Below are 21,560 nucleotides of genomic sequence, written 5' to 3'. Positions count from 1 at the left end.
TCTATGCACTGAACGCAAACTGCCAGCCTCATTTCCTCTGTGGTGAGCTTTGTCGCTTTCTTTGCCCAGCAACATAAAGATAAGGAAGATATTAGACAGGCTGAAGACATTACTAGCACTGGAGCATGTGGTCAGCACAACCACCCTCCATTGGGCGTCTTTGTAAGAAGGATTTCCCTTAGAGGAAAAACAATGTTGCCAACTCAGCAGTAGTGACTTTGGAGAGTCCCAGAGGCCAACCATATTTAGACCCATTTGAGGGCCAGCTCAAGAGAGCATTCAAAACCAATTGGTGTTTCAGAAAAACCATCATATTATGCTCATAAATTACATTTATTGTGCCCTTCGGCCCTTAATGAGAATAGGGCTCTATTTATGAGTGTCTTGGAAGAAAAGGTAAAGCCAAAGAAGTAAAAACGCAACTGTGTTTGGAAGTTTTCATGTCACTGCCCCTATAGGAAAAAAGAAACGGCATGGCATTTTTATTGAGTCAAATCAGAGAATTATTAGATGGACGCTTTTCTCTGGAAACTATGAAATTCCCTTTTTTTAAACCACTAATACATTTTATTGTTACCTACTATATTTCAACTTCTTCAAAATGGGAAAATGAAGTTGCCCTAGGACAAGTTGTCATTCACAGATCTAGTTTCAGCTGAAAAGTGTGAATTTGCATGTGTGTTGAGTATCGAATGTTGCATCAAATTAAAATACTGGTTCTGCCACTTTAAACTGTAAGCTGCTGTAGCTAAAAAATGGAACATGTGTATGTATGTGTATATATATATATATATATATATATATATAGCCCTTGAAAAAATTGTATTCAGTAATATTTTTTATGTATTTTATATAGTTTACTATGCTCATCAAGGCTGCATTTATTTGATCAAAAATACAGAAAAAACAAAAATATTGTGAAATACTTTAAAATATAATTTATTCTTGTGATCAAATCTGAATTTTCATCAGCCATTACTCCAGTCTTCAGTGTCAATTAATGCTGCTTTATCTTCAATATTTCACAATTTTTAAAAAAAATTGAAGAGTTGATTATTAGCCAGCATTTCAACATCGGGTCCTCTTCACACATGACCTCTAAATGGAAATAATGCAACAAACTCTGTTTGTGTGACAGCACCAATGTAGATCTCCACTAAATGAGATTTTTCCTCATTCATGTGGTTTGTTGGGTTTTATCCTAATTTTGTTGCCGTGTTGTGTCTGTAGCTGGTGATGGAGTTTTGTGGTGCTGGTTCAGTGACGGATCTGATAAAGAACACCAAAGGAAACTCTCTGAAGGAGGAGTGGACGGCCTACATCTGCAGAGAGATCCTCAGGGTGAGTATGTGTGTAGTGTGGGCCACTAGAAGACATTATTAGTTTCCAGAAGTGTTATTTTTGAAGAGTGTTTTCTCATTTGACCTTCTCCACTTGAGTTTAACATCTTCATCTGGTTTTGATAGGGTCTGACCCACTTGCATCAACATAAGGTCATTCATCGTGACATTAAAGGTCAGAACGTTTTGCTCACGGAAAATGCGGAAGTCAAACTAGGTGAGTTCACACCCCTGACAGCTATCATACAATTGCAATGTACATTCAGTAGAAGAAGCTTCTGTAAATGTGTATGAATCAGTGTTGAGGTTTAACTCAGATTTACAGAGATGATAACTATGTTTTTGGTTGTGTCTAGTATCTAGAAACAGGCTTTTTCCAGCAAGTATCAGTATATCGTGACAAAATATATCACTACTCTTTCTATTTTACATCAGAGGTTTACAGTCGATTCAAAGCGCTAATCAAACATGGGGTGGGCGATATAATCAAAATCTTATTTCACAATATGAGTAATTTTATATCACGATAACGATATATATCATATAGTTATTTTTGCTTTTATTAAGGTTTTTATATAAAAACTTTTGATACATAGAATTTTCATATTTCTTGTCACCACTGCCAATATCACAGAAAAGCTAATTCAAGCTTTAAAAAAAGAAAAACTAATAGATAACTAGATGAGTAACTAATTACAAGCAACAGGACAAAACAACTACAATAAGTAAATACTACATACATTGTATAAATTAATCAAAAACACTGCATAGCTTTCACTGTGTAAATTAAATTTCTTATTATTAAAGTTTCAGAAGTGATTTAGTCGAGTAGTGAGAGATTTTCTGTCACTGTTGTTTGATTAACATGAATGACAGACAGGAGAAATAATAGGCAGCTTCCCCTTTAAGACCGAATTCCCGGATCCAATATACTGTTACATGCGTTTTCTTTCTCAGCTGTTTATTTTCACTGAAGACTTAAATGACTGTGTTTACGAGGATACTTACAAAGATGGGCATTTCCATATATAAATAAGTATGTGTATTTAACCATTCAAAGCCAATAATGCATCAGTTAAATGGCTTAAAATCACTTGTTTTTAAACTGCAATGCTTAAATATGTGCAAATTATACATTTTCGTGACCATGGCACACCGCAACTTGACGTGAGTGCATAACTATGATAAAGACGGTAGTCCAGAATCTACCGGTTGACAAATTTCTACCGGTTAATCTTGTTTACCGGTATATTGCCCACCCCCTAAACGGATCAAATAGTTCATTTTAATTAAATAAATCTGTTCGTGTGGGAAGGTTTAATTTCCAAGAACCTGTTCAAAAACGTATTCATCAGAAACTCATGTATTTGTCCTGAATTTGCCACAAGCTATTCACAAGCTCATTGACATATGAAATTATTAACTTGACTCTGATTCTGCATGTTTAAGCTAATTTTTCATTATTGGAGTAAAATAATAATGTCAATTAGGGTGATTTTTTTTTAGTATTAGGTTGCTTTTTTACGATTTATACAAAAAACACACTACTCTTCAGAAATATAGGATCAGAAATAGTCAAATGTTAAATATTATTGCAATTAAAAATAACTGTTTTCTATTTAAATATATTTTAAAATGTAATTTATATTTGTTTGAAACAATTGCATTTTTAGCAGCCATTAGTATGGTGTTCAGTGTCAAATGAATATGCTGATCTGATGCTCAAGAGACAGTTTTTATTGAAAACAGTTAATTTCATGTGTCCTTGCTGTATTAAAGGGTTAATTTCTCTAAAAAAAAAAAAAACTTTCTTACCATAAACTTTTATATGGTAGTATATGTATTCAATCTTAATGTGACCTTATTTAAGGATCCTCATTGTTTGTACTTTTTAAAAATATTATGTGAACTAGCTATGTTTTATTATTCATAACTTGTTGTTTAATAATCACTAAATCGGTCGGTCTTGAGGAACCTGTGACCCTCCTCTGGAATTATTAGGGCTTGTCATCGAGTTGTTTGAGTTTGTGAGACAGTTCAGGCTGGTTGCTATGACAACACTGCCTGCGGTGACGAGGGAAGAGTGGCACAGAGGCAGATGGCAGCATGCACTTCATCAAAGACCTCTCCTCTCGTTACTGCACGCAGACACATTAAGGCCAAATCTTCTCTGTGTGTGTGTGTGTGTGTGTGTGATTGCGTGTGTTTTCAACAGTTGATTTTGGTGTGAGTGCACAGTTGGACCGTACCGTGGGTAGGAGGAACACTTTTATTGGCACTCCATATTGGATGGCTCCAGAGGTCATAGCCTGTGATGAGAACCCAGACGCCACATATGACTTCAAGGTACTTCAAGCGATTCTTAATTACACTATTACAACACCTGATTGCTTTTGTGTGAGGGTCTTGTTTGGCTTCAGGCAGAGATCCTAACAGCACCGTTTTGTTACAGAGTGATCTGTGGTCACTGGGAATTACGGCTATTGAGATGGCTGAAGGAGCCCCTCGTAAGTCCAGCACAATGCAGTATGATGTTAAATGTATTTTATATGAACACGGTGATTGCCAAACACAAACACCTGTATGTTTTCTCAGCGCTGTGCGATATGCATCCTATGCGAGCACTTTTCCTCATACCCAGAAACCCAGCGCCTCGTCTCAAGTCCAAGAAGTGGTGAGTCAAACCTGTCATTGTATTGAATTTGCACTTCAAATCTACAACTGAGTCAAAATGGGGGAAACTGATCGGTTTGTTGTTTTCTGTAGGTCTAAAAAGTTCCAGTCGTTCATTGAGAGCTGTTTAGTGAAGAATCACAACCAGAGACCTAGTACGGAACATCTCGTCAAACATCCCTTCATCAAAGACCTTCCCAACGAGAGACAGGTCCGAATCCAGCTCAAAGACCACATTGACCGGACCAAAAAGAAGAGAGGAGAGAGGGGTGAGTTTTTTTAGTCTATGCTTCACCAAACATTATTTGTAGCTTGCCTGCCATCCAATTAATCACAATAAACTTTGTTACTTTTGGTCGGTTATTCTATCCAAAATTAAAAGTCATAAATTTTTTTTAAAATGTATTTTATTTATCTTCTTTACTTTTATTTTTAGTTTTTTAATGTATTTTATTTGATTTATTTTCAAAATAAATAAATAAACACATTAATACATTTATTAAATTATTTATTGAATATTATTTTTAGTAAGAGTTGACTACTATTCCGTAACTTTCAAAAAATTACTTAAAATACTTTTCATGCAAGTTTTTATCAATGGTTTTCATGTTGCTTTGTTATAACATTCCTTATCTGAATCTGTCTTTAATCTATTCTATCCAAAAAGAAAAAGTAATTTAATATGTATTTAATTTATTATTATTTTATTATGCATTCTGTAGGCCTATATATTATATATTATAATTAAAAAAATAATGTATTTTATTTTATTAATTTTTTAAATTAATTAATTAAATAATTTATTTTTATTTATTAAATTATTTATTATTCTGAGTGATAGCAATGATAACCAAAAAAGTATTATTGAAAACACAATATTAATGAATATTTTAATATAAATAATAATTGTACTGTCTTTGTTGATGAACAGGAATTTGCCATGAGATTATTTAAATTAGAAAATGGTGAATATAGGTGAAAAATAGAAATAATAGGGAAAATTATTATTTTTTTTTTTTTTTTTTTATTATCAAAATTAAGTTAATTATTTATTGTATATTTTTTAGTAAGAGTTGACTACTATTTAGTAACTTTCAAAAAATTAACTTGATACTTTTCTAGCAAATTTTTATCAGTGGTTTTCATGTTGCTTTGTCACAACATTCCTTTTCTGAATCTGTCTTTAATCTTAAAAGTTTTCTTAAAAATCTACGTCTTACAATGCTGTGTGAATAACTGTTTTTTTAGACGAGACCGAATATGAGTACAGTGGAAGTGAAGAGGAGGAGGAAGAGCGAGACATAGGAGAGCCGAGGTACATAGACCTTTTTCCGCTCACACACACAAGCATGTGGGTATAGTGGAGACCTGATTGACTTGAAGATGATTTAACATCTTCCTTACAGCTCCATCATAAACATCCCTGGGGAATCGACCCTGAGGCGGGACTTCCTGCGTCTGCAGTTGGCCAATAAGGAGCGCTCCGAAGCCCTGAGGAGACAACAGCTAGAACAGCAACAGAACGAGGAGCACAAGCGCCAACTACTGGCAGAGAGGCAGAAACGCATCGAGGAGCAGAAGGAGCAAAGGAGGAGATTAGAGGAGGTAAGAGGAGATGGACGAGAAACACAGTTTAAAGACTCTGGATTTGCAGCCATGTTTCTGAAATCTTCTGCACTAGAGTGGTGTATTAATATCTTTAAAGCAAACATTTTTTTTACTAAATATAATTACATAATATTTATAATATTGAATTGATTTATATATTGTTTAACATTATTATTTCATATTTGTTATATTATTTAAAGCACATTTCATTTTATTTTAATACCTTCTAAGTTCAAATATAATCTAATATTTAATGCATTTATAATATTGTATTAATTTATATATTTTTATAAGTAATTAATTAATTTGATATATTATTAAGCACATTATATTTAAGATGCTTAAAGCTAAATATTTCATCTAAATGTAATATTTTTAATATTGTATTTAATTTATATATTGCTCATAATTAATTATTATAATATATTTTATATTTATGTAATATTATTTAAAGCACATTTTGTTTCATTTTATTCCAGCTTTTTTTAAAACTGGTTCTCAACTGATTTTGCTTTAGGACCAAGTTATGACCCAACAAATGAACAATAACAGCAACATTAGATGTATGGATTAAAAATAGTATTTACCATATTACAAAATCTTACACCGCCTCTGACATTAACAACAAAAGATATGGGAAGCATTTTCTTCTGCTTTCATGCATCATTATATGCTTAGTTGCATTTTATTGTTTGCATTTAGCATTGTTTTTCCTTGTAACCCTACCAGAACAAACAGACAAATTGCTTTGCTATTATTCCGGTCACACTCAGACACACACTTCCTGTGCTCTATTTTGTGTATGTAATGGCTCATGAGATGACTGCCATTTTTAAAGTCCCTGGGAGACACTGAGCTATGATCAGTCCACAGGAAGGTTGCCCAACATGTTGGGAATTCTTCAAACGGGAGACAAAGAAAGACGACGGTCATTGAGCCGGTGGAAATATTCCTGAGTTATGTGATGTAGGGTTTTCTCAGTAGGGGAGGGAGCAGAATACCTGTGGGGATGAATCAGGCGTCCCGGCTGGGCGTCAACCTCTCATTCAGCATATCTATCTCCCGCTGGTCCACTGTCAGGCTGCCTCGTTTCAGCACAGCTCCTGTCAGCAGCCCCTGCTGGGGAAAGACCATTCAGCATGGCTACCAAAAAGCAATGTTTTTATGAACTGCCTAGTGGTGAAGGAAGGGACTGCATGTTCCATGCAGATTTATTTGTAAGAATGGGAGGTTCATTAATGAGCAAGTGTTCGTAACCTCACAGCAACAGCGACGGGAGAGAGAGCTGCGGAAACAGCAGGAGAGAGAGCAGAGGAGGCGCTATGAGGAGATGGAGCAGCTCCGGAGAGAGGAGGAGAGGAGGCATGCTGAGAGGGAGCAGGTACATATGTACACATAAGCGCACATCCACTATTATATATGGCTAATTGTGGTTTTGGTCACTTTTATTGATAAAGTAGTAAGAGGGCAAGAGTACATAATTGTTCACGCTATTATATATTGGTCTGTCACTACAAACTAACCCATAATTCACTGTGCAAAAAGAGTGCCAGAAATGACAACTGAACTCATTTGAACTGGAAGAAAAGAAATGAAGTGACGTGGCGGCTTCACGTGCTCACACTCCACGCTAACAGACTTGCACTGATTCACCACTACAGAGATGGAGACAAGATGTACTTTCTGTGAATACATGGCACATATATTTAGAGATTCACTGTTTGTTTTTTTGTCATTCCAATTATTTCAGTGTTCTGGTGTTCAGGTTTCTAGTTTTTCCACAAATTTTTAAAACTGCAATTGTTAGGCCCCTGCTGAAGAAAAGTTATCTTGATTCTTTTGTGCTCAGCAATTACAGACCAATCTCTAATCTACCTTTTCTTGGTAAAATAATTGAAAAAATTGTATCCATGCAGTTCAATAACTATCTCAATGCCAATTCACTTATTGAAACTTTTCAGTCTGGCTTGCGGGCAAACCACAGCACAGAAACAGCTTTGATTAGAGTCATAAACGATCTGCAAGTTATTCGGGACTTAGGAAATTTGGCTATCCTTGTTCTTTTAGATCGGAGTTCTGCTTTTGACACCGTTGATCGTGAGATTCTACTCGACCGACTTCAGACTTGGGTCGGTCTATCAGGTCCTGTCTTAGACTGGTTCAGATCCTATTTAAGTAACCGGGAATACTGTGTTACACTGGGTACCTACACCTCCAGGCGTTATGCCATTTCTTGTGGTGTTCCTCAAGGCTCGATTTTGGGTCCTCTATTATTTAACTTATACATGCTTCCTTTAGCTGGTGTAATTAACCATTACAATATTTCATTTCACCAGTATGCAGATGACACACAACTTTATCTTTCACTTGCACCAGATGCCCATAATTCAATTTCCACACTACTTGACTGCATAGAGAGCATAAAATTGTGGATGTCCCAGAACGTTTTACAGCTAAACAAAGATAAGACCGAGAAACTTGTTATCGGTAATGACGTGCGGAGAGGATCTATTGCTTCACATCTTGACTCTCTATCACTAAAAACCAGTAATCATGCTAAGAACTTAGGAATTATATTTGATAGTGACCTCCGTTTTAAAAAACATATTAGCATTGTTACTAAAACAGCATATTATCACCTCAGAAATATTTAAGTACGTGACATTCTCTCCCCTTCTAACAGTGAGAAACTTGTTCATGCATTTGTTACGTCTAGACTTGATTATTGCAACAGTGTTTTTGCTGGGTTGCCAAAGAGCTCTATTAAACACTTACAAAGAGTTCAGAATGCAGCTGCACGAATGTTAACTAGCTGTAAATTTAGAAATCATATTACTCCAACACTCAGATTCCTTCACTGGCTGCCTGTATCATTCAGAATTTAATTCAAGATCCTTTTTTTAGTTTTTAAATGTCTTCATGGAACTGCCCCTATATACCTTTCTAATTTGTTAAATAAATATACTCCAGTAAGATCACTTCGAACATCAAACAGAAATTTGTTGGCTGTGCCTAAGACTGGGAAAAAAATTGGGGAGTCCGCCTTTAGTTATTTTGGTCCCAAGCTATGGAACTCTCTTCCTGACAAACCTACGAGCCATCGACTCACTGTGCACTTTTAAAAAATATCTCAAAACACATTTGTTCACTAGGACTTTTCCTTGACTCATTTTTTGTAATTTATTATTTTATTTCTATTATATGATTTAATTGCTTATTATGTTCGTTCTTGTGTATATTGTCTATCCTGTAAAGCACTTTGTAAACACTGTTTTTAAAGGTGATAATATAAATAGTTTATTTAAAGTTTTACTTACAATAACTGATTTATTATATTTTTATTTTATAGTATTTTTTATATTATTTTATGTAATATTTTATTTTGAGATATATATATATATATATATATATATATATGTATATATATGTGTGTATATGTGTATATGTGTATGTATGCATGCATGCATATGTATGCACGTATATGCATATATGTATATGTATGTTTAAATATATATATATATGTATGTTTAAATATATATACATGTTTAAATATATATTTAGAATATTTAGAACCCATATTTTACATTAAATATCTAGTTATGACACAACACAGAATCAAAGTTGTTTATCAAAAAAGTCTGTAAATATGATTTAATTATATTATTAATTAATGTTTATTATGAACAACATGCAACGTTTTTTGCAAATGTGCAAAATAATTCAGTTTAGAACCATTTTTTCTTTTTTTTTTATTTATAGCAATGATAACCAAATAATCATTATTGATATGCAATCAATAAAAACACAATATTTGTGAATATTTGAACACAAATAATAATTGCAAGAGTATCGTTATTCATGAACAGGAATTTGCCATGAGAAACAGATTATCTAAATTACAAAAGGGTGAATATTGGTGAAAACAAAAATGGAAAAAACGGTGAAAATGTTTTTTGATCAGTCTCTCCATGTGAACATAAACGCAAACATTTTCGCTAGGAATATGCCAGAACATATGCACACTTTCTAAAGCAGATGTGTATGAAGAGAGCGTGTATGCATGCGCTCAGTTTTAAACCCTCTGTTAATCATGTGCAATGCACCGTGCACTTTGTTCTCAAATGTAACTGTCCTCTCAGATATGCATATCAGACTCTCACATGCCACAATCCCTTATTTAAAGTATTCTCTCCAGTCTGTGACTCACTTCCCCCAGAGAGGGAAATGTTCTGCTGGATGTATGCATATTTAAAGCACCCACCCACCCTTTCAAATGCGGTTTGAGCCCTGCTCAGTAGTGAATGAAGACGTTTCACGGGCCGTGTGTGACAGTCTATGCAGAGACGAATAACAATGACTGAGCCAGTTCACCAGTTCTCACTCATGCCAAAAGTTAAGTGATGTTAGCCATTTAGCTATTCTGAAATTTAATTGGAATTAGACACACTCTGCACTTTTAAAGTTACTGTTGAAACGGTTGTAATCAGAGAGTAGCAGGAGCAGTAACAACAGCTGCAAATAAAGCTGATCTCTCTGTTAGCTTGCTAACCATATGGACTGCCCTATAAATTTGCAAGAATTTGAGGTGCTTTTTGTCTGTTAATCATTTTGCAGTCACATTGTAACAGTCCTCAGAGACAGTTGTGATATTTTGGGACAGCTAATTCAGTAAGATCTGTCAGGAAAATAGATATTTCCTAAGTGTCGTTCCATAAAAATGCTTTCAGTGCCTATAATGCCACAAAGCACTGCATTTTCTTTGCTGTTATAAAGCATTTAATTGTTTTGTTGCTAATGAAAGTGTCCTCCACAGTGAGACATTTAATCCAGATGAAGTTCCCTTGCCTTGTTTTCAGTTTGAAGACAAATCTTGTTTAATCCTTTCATAAAGAATGAGACATGTCCTTTCAAAATCTTGCAAATGGGGCTACCTTTTCTCTTCAGATACCTTTTTGTAAAGTCTTTCTGCTTTTGTTTTCTGTACACTGCCAGAAACCTGTTTTTCTCTATAATTGCACAGGTTTTTCTTAGAAGTCACTTCTAAAAAGCTTCATATTTCTGAAATCCTTCTAATATGCTGAGTTGCTGCTCAAGAAACATTTATTTATTATCAGCACTCAAAATAGTTGTGCTGCTCAATATTTTTGTGGAATTTCTTTCTTTGATGAATAGAAAGTTCAAAAGAACAGCATTTATTGGAAATATAAATCTGTAGTAATTATTTAAGTTATTTTTGATCACCTTAATGTATCCTTCTGAATAGATTTTGAATGGTAGTGTACATGCGTTCACTCTACAGATCCATCTACTTTAACTTACTGCAAAAGGCATTATTAGAGGTGATTCCCATTGATATCCCATGGCATCTCATTATGCAGCCATTGTCAATAAAAGTAAACTTTAGGATTGAATTGTACTCTTTGCTGCACCTATCACACTTTTTGTCATTTTGTCAAAATGGTTTTAATCCAAACCAACTTCTTTGGGGCGACATTCCCCTTGAGTAGTCTTGGGTTAATTGCCCTGCTTCAGGAAATTAGGATCAGGGTCCTAAGTGACTCCCTAGTGCATGGATGGCTCATTCCACGGTTTGAAACAGTGACCTTTGGGTAGTGAGCTCATCATACAGAAGGCCACATGGGATCTAGGCAGGGCAGCAAGTTATTATCAGGGTTTCTTTCCTTTAGATTTGCTTGATTAATCTTTCATTCTTTCATTTTGAAACTCTTTAAAGGCCCTGTCATCTCTTTTTCTTTTCTTTTTCTTTTCTTTCATTCTGATGCGCTGTGCTATGGGGTTAGGAGTATATCCGCCGGCAATTAGAAGAAGAACAAAGGCAGCTGGAGATTCTTCAACAGCAGCTTCTCCAAGAACAAGCTCTTCTCCTGGTAAACTCTCATTTCAACTTCCACCTTTAAAATTCTTGAACTTCCTTTCTTCATCTACTGCGCTTATGCCATCTGTCGGTCCCCTCAGTGATCAGTGCACTCACAGAGAGTATCGATTGTGTGAATTGATCTGGGGCAGTTGGGATTTGTGGCGGCTCTGTTTGTTATTGCTCAGTTCTGAGGGAAATTAGACTCAGGATCCACGGCCATCAGGCCATCGATGGGATTATTTTATAGAGCTGTTGAGTTTCAAGTTCTTCTGAACTTCTGATAGCCTCCAGTTATTTTTAGGAGTACAAACCTGTTAGCATTATTTTGTCTCATGTGGTTATCTGCTCTATATGTGCCTCAAATCTTGCTCTTTTCACCTCATTCTGGTTCTTTGGTGTGTCTAGGAATACAAACGGAAGCAGCTGGAGGAGCAGAGACAGGCTGAGCGGTTACAGCGGCAGCTGCAGCAGGAAAGGGCCTACCTTGTTTCACTGCAGCAACAGCAACAAGAGCCACGGCCTGCAGACAAAAAACAACTGTACCACTACAAAGACTCAGTCAACCCCAGTGACAAACCGGCCTGGGCTAAAGAGGTACAAAGAGATCTTGTTAGGACTCTTGCATGATTTATACTGTCTAGGGTTGGGTGAAAATATTGATTTTCTGATTAATCACAATCTTCCTTTATATGATCCCAGAATCAATTAATAAAATCCTGAATGTGAGTTTAATTAAAAGGCAGTGCACCACTGAAATAATGGCAAGAAGTATCTTTCTTTGAGGGCTGCACGCAAAAAGCCTACAGCACAACTCGCATAGTCCAATTCATGAAATAAAAGACTTTGAGTTGGTTGTTTTTAATTCATCAGAAACATACATAAGCATCTCTTATGATTTTGTTCTTTTTAGTGACTCAAAAACTTACAGCACATTAGAAAAGCCTCATTCACAAATAAAATTAACCTACTCCCCGTTAGTATAGCCTAGATTCACTAAACAAGTGATTTGGATCTTTTTAGTGAATCAAAAATAGACACCATATTAGTATAGCCTGATTCATGAGACAAATGACTCGTTAAATTGGTTCTATTGGTTCAAAAAGGTAAGCTACTGTACCAGTTAGAATCCAAAGCATTGCCCTGTATAATTTACAGCATTAGCAGAGAGATAATGTATTTTATATGTAATCAAAATGAACATTATAAATTAAATAAATCCAAATGAATCAGCACTGAATCGAGAGCTTATGAATCAGAATCAAATTGAATCAGAAATCTGTATTGATACCCAGCCCTAGTGCTCATTTTCAAGAATCTCCAGTCACTGATGTAGACATTATATGTCAATTGTCTCATTTACTCTTGCTAATCGCTTAATTTTATCAAATTATTCAGGTTTGGTGCCCACATATGATGCATCTCACTTCCTGTCAATAATCTTTCCGTTAGTTTTCAGATTCCGTTGGATGCTTTTTGATTATCACGCTCTGAAGCGGCCTCCCCGTCCGTCTTCTGTTTTGTGGGTCATAATTTGAATGGTTTTATTGTGCTTATCTGAACACAGGTGATGGAGAGAGCTCAGGGTAACTCCCCTCGAATCCCTCCCAAGAAGCACCATTCGTTTAACAGTCCTGGAGAAAAACGTGTCGGCCAACTCCTCCCTCTTGACAAGAGCGCCTCTAATCAGCCCACGAGGCCCCCCTCCTACCCAGCAGCCTCCCACTCGAGAGAGATGGAGCTGGCCGAGCCTCAGCTCAGGATAGTCAGTGGGCCAAACGTTCCTAGAATCCGTGTGTCTTGCGAGCCAGATCCATCCCAGCTGGTCAGAATGGTCCAGCAGCATCTTGAGCAGGAGTCCCGGGGCCGCAATCCCGGACACTCCAGCAAAGGGGCTGATATTGAGAGAGACTTATACGTCTCAAAGGTCTGCCTCCGCTAGCATGACTTATTCGTGTCTCCTTTTTCGCCTTGACCTAGATCTGGTCATGGTACATGTTCAAAGAATTAATGTGGAAAAATACTTTTTTTCCAAATTTTCTATCGGGGCATTTGGATGATTTCTTTTGGAATGCCTTGTTTCTGTTTTCCTCTCGTTCTCTGGGTGCGGGTATTCATGAAGGTTCTGTCTCGCAGTTAGTTTGGTGGATTTTCTTCTGACTGCTTCCGTTCTTGCTGTTGACTTGTTCTAATTTTCCATAATCTTCTCTTTGAACTTCCCTATCACTCCTCCTTACAGAAAGCTGATGGCAGAGGAGCATAAGATTATGGGGCAAAAATGAGAGAGGTCTGGATATGTTGGACCACAAATGAGCTTTAGACTGGTGGTTCTCAACCTATTTGACTCCAAGGCCCACCAAGATATTTCTGATACTTCTACCATAATGACAAAGCTGCTCATTTTAAACTTTTTATTTACAAAAACTAGGAGTGGCAAAATAGGAAAATAATTTACATAATTATAAATAGTTACATTCCAAATCCATGACTCTTTCTGGTCTAGTAATCATACTTTTAAATATTCATAATAACCATTTTAAATGGCTTAAGATTTGATTAATTATTATTGTTATTTTGTCATACATAAGATCATGAGATATAATTCTTAAAAATGGCAGTTGTTAAGAGAACAAATTAAAATAAGAAATATGCTTGCATCTTGATTGTTAGCAATTTTAGATAATTAAAAACCTTGTTTTTTTCTCATTTTTAATATTTTGAACTCATCTTGCAGACCACTTGGAAGTTTCCTGAGGCCTCCTAGTGGGTCACGACCCACTGTTTGAGAACCACTGCTTTAGAGATTGATAAAATTACAAAGGGGTGTTGGTAAGGGGTTGTGTTGTAACTTGTAGGCACAGATTGTGCTCTGAAGACAGTGTCTTCATTTCAGATCCAAACCTCCCTCCATTCTCAGAGAAGAAATAAACATGGTTTTCTCTCTAACGTGTCTTACTGTCCCGTTGGTCACCCGACTTCTAGGATGGCCATAAGTGATTCTTTCCTTGTCTGAAAATGCTTGTGAATGGTGCATGACAGTTTTTAGGCTTGTTGTTTGAATTTGAGATTTCACAGCATCTTCTTTAACATACTGGACATTATGGACTAAATGTTTCCTTTCTGTCTTTAACCTGATGATATTTATTTTTCTGTCGTTTGGTTGTATGTTTCATCTTCGCTTATTGAGTCATTTTGATTGGGTCTGCAGAAGTGAATAAAAGATTATCTTCAGTCAATTTAAGGGAACAGATCTAAAAATATCTAAAATGTCTCGTAATGAGGCTGTCTCCTTAATTTGGGACAGGCGGAATTCAGCAAAGATTTAGAAACTCAATCTTGGGTGATTATGTGAATGCTAAAGATGAATAAGATTGACAAAACCTACAGGTCTAATCATATTAACTTTTCTTATTAAAAGGTAAACTAATTGGTTTCTATTTTAAATATATAAAATTGGAATTTAAATATTTAAAATTAGAAGTTACCTTGGTAAATTAGTATGTTGTGCAACTCTTGTGTAGATCCTACAGTGTCTCATATCTGCCACTTTACACATTTCACAGTCCATTCTGACTCTCAAGCAAAGAGTAAACAGACTGGTTGTGAAGAGTTACATGTACACTAACTTCCTCTCTGTCTGTCAGGTTGAGGAACGCTCCAAGCTGAACCGCCAGAGCTCTCCGGCTCTCCAGCACAAAGTGGCCAACCGTATTTCCGACCCCTCCCTGCCTCCCCGCTCAGAGTCCTTCAGCAGTGGAGGCATACAGCAGGCCCGCACACCTCCCATGCACCGCCCGGTAGAGCCTCAGGTACTTCCTGACCTCCTGATCTGTCTTTTAGAGAGACAGATGTGTTGTGAAGAACACTGACCCCAGAGTTCTCCTTTCAGATGGCACACCTGGTCTCTGTGAAGTCCCATGGCTCTTCCATGACAGGATCCCAGTCGCTGCATGATCAGTCCTCTCAGGGCGTCTCAGCCTTCCAAGAGGGTCTGTCGCCTCACCGACCACCGATGCCTCGGCAGAACTCTGACCCCACATCAGAAACCCCAGCCCCACCACCTCGCATTACCAGCCGAGATGAGAAGTTTGACCGTAGCTCTTGGCTGAGACAGGAAGATGACGTCCCTCCAAAGGTGGTAATATGTGATAAAATGCGTCCTTCCTGTAATCCAGTGACATTAATAGTAATTAATTTGGAATTCATGTGGAATTCTCAACAGGAGATATAAAAAAACAAAGCCTATATTTAAAAAAAATTTTTTTTCTAAAGTTCATCTTAGTAAAGTAACATCTTAACATCTGATAACATGCTTCAGGTGCCCCAAAGGACCACTTCCATATCCCCTGCACTGGTGAGAAAAAATTCTCCAGGGAATGGACCAGGAGGACTGGGACCGAGAACCGGAGCACATCTGATCCGAGCCAGGTTTATTCCACTTTTCATTAACTTCTGTCTTTCTTTTAAACTCATTTTACACATTTCATTGCAGATCAATGTTGCCCTTGTGAATACGATGTTTTGTAAATAATTAAAACATTTAAATAATTAGAAATAATTATTAAATTATCCCAATAGGTACAACTACATTTGGAGTTTACAATACCAATGTTTTATTTTTAATTATTAATTTTCTTTGTAATTACATGTTTTTATTTATCTATTACTCACAAACAGCAGTTTCTGCCAGTATCCAGACAAATAAATAATGGAAAAAATGTGAATAAATGATTTTTCCCGAGATTTACACCCGTTTATCTCTATACTTTTACTTTACTTTTGTCAAAAGTTGAGTTCAGTTTGAATGTGGCTTGTTTGAATGTGTCCTACCTTTGGCACAGTAATCCAGACCTGCGGATTCCCATGGAGTCGGCTCTCCAGAGAACCAGCAGTGGTAGTTCTTCCAGTTCTAGCACGCCCAGCTCTCAGGGAGGCTCCAGCGAGAGGAACCGGGTGGGAGGTGAGAGACCCTCTGGAATATTCTCTCAGTCTGAGCACCTGCACTAGGAAGTCTTGACGTTCGATTGCCTCCACAGGCTCCAGTAAACCTGAGGGATCCCCAGCAGTGTCCCAAGAATCCAAGCCCAAAACCCAGGAGGAGAACAGGGAGGTGACCAGACCCAGCCGACCAGCGGTGAGAAACACATTTCCCAGAATCCACAGTTTAACTGTGCTGCAAATGTTTCTGCTTTCACAGGGCTGATTTCCAAGACCAAGATAAGCCTTAAATGAAAACATCTAAGCCTGAAATAACTTCTTTTCAAGATTTCTTAAACTAGCTTCTTTAAAAGATCTGTACAGCTGTTGATGTTCTTTCCAAACATGATGTCTTTACCATCAATTAAATACCCCATTAAATCAAAAATAGTGTTACTTTCAGTCAATATCTTTTAGCTTTTAAATCACCTATCTGCTAGATGTGTTTTATAAAAGCCATTAATATTCCCCACCCAAACTTCCAGTTTCAACAGGAAGCATTGATTTTATGGGGTCTTTAATATATCACTAGTAAATCAAGTCTCATTTGAGCTAACCTACTCTCATAACCTTTCCATAACCAAGCTAGCTTATGTATGTAGCTGTTCACACTTTGCTCGAAATTTAAAAGACTGTGTGCCGCTTTGTGTTACTAACCATTTTCTCATTTAACATTTTGTCTAATCCGCTTAATCTTTCCTCTATGCGTGGTTCTCTATTGTCGATTCTCTTTCTCCAGAGTTATAAGAAAGCTGTAGATGAGGTTAGTGACATCTGCTCCCTTCATCGCTCTCTGCACATGTTCGTGCTCCTTACATTCAAGCACTCGTTCGCTGTCTGTCTCATCTATTTCTGTCAAACGCCCTCTCATGTCTTCAATCGTTCTCTCATCAATATTTCACACCATCTCTCATTCCTTAACTCCCCTCCAATCTTTCTGTCTGTCGCTCTCTTTCACAGCTTCAGACGCCGTGTCAGTCATCATCATTAGCTGTACATTTCTCCATCGCACCAATTTGTCACAGTCGTTCACAGTGTCAGAAATCCTTGACACCAGCTCAGAGTTTTCACTGTTACCTAGGTAACATCTGTCTAAGGCTGAAAAAGGGATTTTTTTTTTGTTTTTAGAACTAATGTTACATTTAGGGGTAAAAGAAGGGACTGGAAATTATGTAGCTTTTTTTTTTTTTTTTTTTTTTTTTTAAAGGGATAGTTCACCCAAAAATGAAATTTCTGTCATTAATTACTCACCCTCATGCCGTTCCAAATGAAGTCCTTACTACCTTTCTGGGCTTTAAACATGGTAGTCTATGCAGAGTCAAAAATATCAATTTTGTCACAAATATCTTAATTTGCCTTCTGAAGATGAACGAAGGTCTTACGGGTTTGGAACGACAGGGTGAGTAATTAATGACAGAATTTTCATTTTTGGCTGAACTATCCTTTTAAAGTATTTCTGAAACTCTTTCATAGTATTAACTTTATAATCAATTTAATCAGCAGACATATTATTTAATTTGACGTGAATAAAAACAAGGCAGTGCGGGACAGAAGTACAGAGCATTCAGTTGTTATCATTCTTCGCCAGAAACGTTGTGTAAATTTGTTTGTAATTGTCATTCATAAATGCATTGTTGTGTTCAATACAGAAAAGACGAGTTAAACAAATTTGTGGAAGTTATTTGTAGAATTGTTCCTGCGTGAATTATCATATTCATTTCAAATCAAATCAAGTTTCTTCAAAAATCATTTGCAAATCCATTATTACATAAATTGATGCAATAAAGTCATTGTGAGCGAACAAGACAATGGAAATTAATGCAAGTGTTGCATTAACCTCAGCAGAATGTGCTTGTTTAAATTCGTAAAACTATTATTTCGTAAAATTGTTACATTTAGATCAATCTGAGCAGGTGATCAAAACAAATTTCTGTTAAAGTTGTTTGTATAGACAATATTTGTAAATATGGTTACATTGTTCAATCCGTCAACTTGTGTGAGAAAGATTTAGCGAATAGTTTGCAAAGAAAATTTTATCAGCTCGTGTTTAATCAGATAAAAAAAATCATTTTAGTTCTGGATAACGTACAGTACAGACTACAAAGTTTGTGGATAGACATTTTCGTCAACTGACACCTAGGTACGACATATTGAATGTAATATACTTCTGTTCCTCACAACTTTTTAATTGGTCTAATATGAGATTATTGCTCTAGGTTGTATGTTTAGTCAAAAATGGAAATTCACATCTCATTTCAAGCATCAGTGTATAAATATAATTGCACAAGAGTTGGCTTCTGGTTTCTCAATGGCGTTTTCTCTCTATCTGGCTGCCTGGTGGCCTGTCGACAGGAGGAGCTGGTAAGACAGAACCAGAGCGGGAACTGTTGATTCCTACTAACCTTCTGCATGCAGGGCACAGGCCTCAGGAACAAACCCTATGCTTCAGTTATTCAGTTTTCTGGTCTATTATTTCTCTGACTTGTGCACGTGATGGTTTATACAGTTGTGCATCATTCTTTGAAATGATGGCGGATGTTTTTATCCCACTTTTAGAGTTGATTTTCTAAAGCTTTATAAAATGTTTTAGTCAGTTTGCTTATCTGTGATGTTTTGCTTCTTTGTTAGTTTCTGGTAATCTCTTCGGTGCCATTTACACGACCTAAGTGTGCAAAACGAAGTTTTTATCATGAGTCATGACTCCTACTAACAGATAAATTGCTGTAGCATATGCTCTTTGCAGGCTTAAAACATGAAATGCTGTTTACATTTTAGTGGATTCCTTGTTCACTGGAAACCAAATCAAGCAGATCAAGGCATGAATGAAATCTTACATATCATCTTTGTGTCTTCATTCCCTGCCCTAAAGGACCTCACTGCTCTGGCCAAAGAACTCCGTGAACTGCGATCCAATGAGGAAACCAACCGGCCTCCCAGGAAAGTGACCGATTATTCCTCATCCAGTGAGGCATCAGAAAGCAGCGAGGAAGAGGATGGAGAAGGGGCTCATGATGGAACTGTTCCCGTTAGTGATATTCCACGCATCATGTGAGTGCTTTCAAACATCAAAAATGTTTTTAGTCTTAGTGTTATTTTAGTATTACCTATATACAATTATAACATTTAATGTTTTGAATTGGCTTTTATTTTCAGTTTATTTTAATTTAAAGTTTTTGTCATTTATGTGCTTTGACATTTTTATTCTTTTTTTTTTTATACATTTTTTTATTTATTTGTTTTAGTAAGTTTAGTACTTCAACCTAAACATTTAAATTAGGTGGCAGCAAGGCAACATTTCTGGGAACATTTTTATTTAAGCTTTATTTTTTTCCATCTAATATTTATAAATTTATTTTAGTTAACGAAAATGGTTTATAATCTTCTTTTTTTTGGTATATAAAATTGAATACTTGCTGCTCATTATATATACATGATACTGCCTGCTATTTTTATAAAGTATATAATAAACTGCAGAAATGGTTTATAGTAGGTTAGTAGTTTGAAATAGCCTGCTTTGTGAACTGGGGTGGACGATATACTGGTAGACATGATTAACTGATATAAATTTGTCAACTGATTTTAAGATTTTAAGCAGTTGAAACAATAAGCAGCGAAAGATAACTGATTTCTCTATGCGCATGCTTGTCTAAGAGTTTCTGAGTTCTGTCAGAGAGGTGCGTGCTCGTGAAGAGGGTGCTCATAGAGCATGGGAGTATTGAACAGAGTTATTTTTGCCACTTTATAGGCCTTGAATGTTTAAATACACACACTTTTATGTCAAAAGACCTGTCTTTGCAAGTATCCTTGTAAACACAGTAGGTCCTAAGTGAAACACGTGTGCCACAGTATATTGGATCCGGGCAGCTCTTAAAGTGACAGCAGTCTAATATTGCTGCTGTCTGTCATTCATGTTAATCAAACAACAAAAGATAGAAAATCTCCCACTGCTCTTGACTAAATCACTTTTGCAACTTTAGCAAGAAAGAATATATTTTTAATTTACACAGTGAAGAATATGCAGTGTTTTTATTTTATTACTTTATATGTAGCATTTCTTGTTTGTTCTACTGTAGTTTTTTGTCCTATTGTTTGTAATTGGTTTCTTATTCTTATTTAATCACTGACGGTTTATTTGTTTTCGGTGAGCTTGAGTTTTTTTTTGTTTTTCAAATTTAGGCTAGTAGTTTTTTGTGATATTGATGCTGGTGACAAAAATTATGACATTTCTATGATATCAAAAATTTTGATATCATAAAGACCTTATTTAAAGCAAAAACAGCCATATCATGATATATATCGTTACCGTCAAATAAAATGAGCCTACTCGTATCATGATATAAGATTTTTGGTCATATCGCCCACCCCTATTGTGAACTATAACTAATTTCAACACAGTTAAATTGTGTTCGCCAACCATTTCAAGTGTTTTTTAAAAATTCTTCTAGAAAGCTTCATCATTTATTAGAAGTCTTTTTTTCTCTATTCTCCCAACAGGCCTTCTGCTGGCCAGGGTGGCACTGACTCGCTGGTCAACCAGGAGGATTCTCATGCCAATGATTCATTTGGCAAAAATTCACAAGACAGCACCCTGATGATGCGAGAGGTAGGTGCACCTACCTAGACGGGTTGCTTTCCTAGATAGCAAAAACTCCTACACTCATTCCTCTAGTGTGTCACAGTTTTATTTCTCTAAGTTTACCAACTCGTTTATTTTTTGCCTTGGTTAAGCCTTAATTTTATTGGGTTATATTTTGGTGTTTCTTTCACATCTTTTGCTTCTGAATTCTCCAACAAAATCTCTGATCAAGCTCGCTGCACACTTGCTGACAAAGGCACGTTCTGTGCGTTTCCCAAAAATCTCTGCAAGATTGCTTAGCCACGCAAGGGGCCTGCAGTAGTGTAGCCCTATTCCTCTTTCTGTTCCTCTCTGCAGACGTTTGAGGAAAGAAAGCTCGGTCATGCCGAGAGCAATGGTTTCCCCGGTAACTCCAATCTGCCTGATCTAGTGCAGCAAAGCCACTCGCCTGGCGATGGCCTCGGGCGGCTTTCTAGTGGGCTGGACCTGGACTCTGTGGCTGAAGTAGGTG

At 36.4% G+C, this 21,560-nt stretch overlaps 1 protein-coding gene across 4 annotated transcripts in view; it reads left to right on the top strand.

Moving 5' to 3' along the window:
* The window catches only part of LOC306862960 (traf2 and NCK-interacting protein kinase-like), a 61,224-nt gene that overhangs the window by 26,860 nt on the left and 12,804 nt on the right, over positions 1 to 21,560 (top strand). The window contains exons 5-23 of one of the 4 annotated variants that reach the window (XM_079406075.1): positions 1,231 to 1,341; positions 1,467 to 1,557; positions 3,556 to 3,686; positions 3,793 to 3,847; positions 3,936 to 4,014; positions 4,107 to 4,282; positions 5,262 to 5,328; positions 5,420 to 5,618; positions 6,886 to 7,002; positions 11,905 to 12,093; positions 13,064 to 13,423; positions 15,141 to 15,305; positions 15,386 to 15,631; positions 15,815 to 15,924; positions 16,338 to 16,456; positions 16,533 to 16,630; positions 19,343 to 19,521; positions 20,968 to 21,076; positions 21,407 to 21,553. In XM_079406075.1, the coding sequence (XP_079262201.1) occupies positions 1,231 to 1,341; positions 1,467 to 1,557; positions 3,556 to 3,686; positions 3,793 to 3,847; positions 3,936 to 4,014; positions 4,107 to 4,282; positions 5,262 to 5,328; positions 5,420 to 5,618; positions 6,886 to 7,002; positions 11,905 to 12,093; positions 13,064 to 13,423; positions 15,141 to 15,305; positions 15,386 to 15,631; positions 15,815 to 15,924; positions 16,338 to 16,456; positions 16,533 to 16,630; positions 19,343 to 19,521; positions 20,968 to 21,076; positions 21,407 to 21,553 (2,748 nt within the window). Of the gene's footprint in view, positions 1 to 1,230; positions 1,342 to 1,466; positions 1,558 to 3,555; positions 3,687 to 3,792; positions 3,848 to 3,935; positions 4,015 to 4,106; positions 4,283 to 5,261; positions 5,329 to 5,419; positions 5,619 to 6,885; positions 7,003 to 11,904; positions 12,094 to 13,063; positions 13,424 to 15,140; positions 15,306 to 15,385; positions 15,635 to 15,814; positions 15,925 to 16,337; positions 16,457 to 16,532; positions 16,631 to 19,342; positions 19,522 to 20,967; positions 21,077 to 21,406; positions 21,554 to 21,560 lie in introns of all 4 variants that reach the window. The other 3 variants (XM_079406078.1, XM_079406077.1, XM_079406076.1) reach the window with 3 other exon arrangements.

Source organism: Barbus barbus (assembly GCF_936440315.1).
Source record: "Barbus barbus genome assembly, chromosome: 44".
Classification (NCBI taxonomy): domain Eukaryota; kingdom Metazoa; phylum Chordata; class Actinopteri; order Cypriniformes; family Cyprinidae; genus Barbus; species Barbus barbus.
This window is presented reverse-complemented; position numbering and strand designations above follow the sequence as displayed.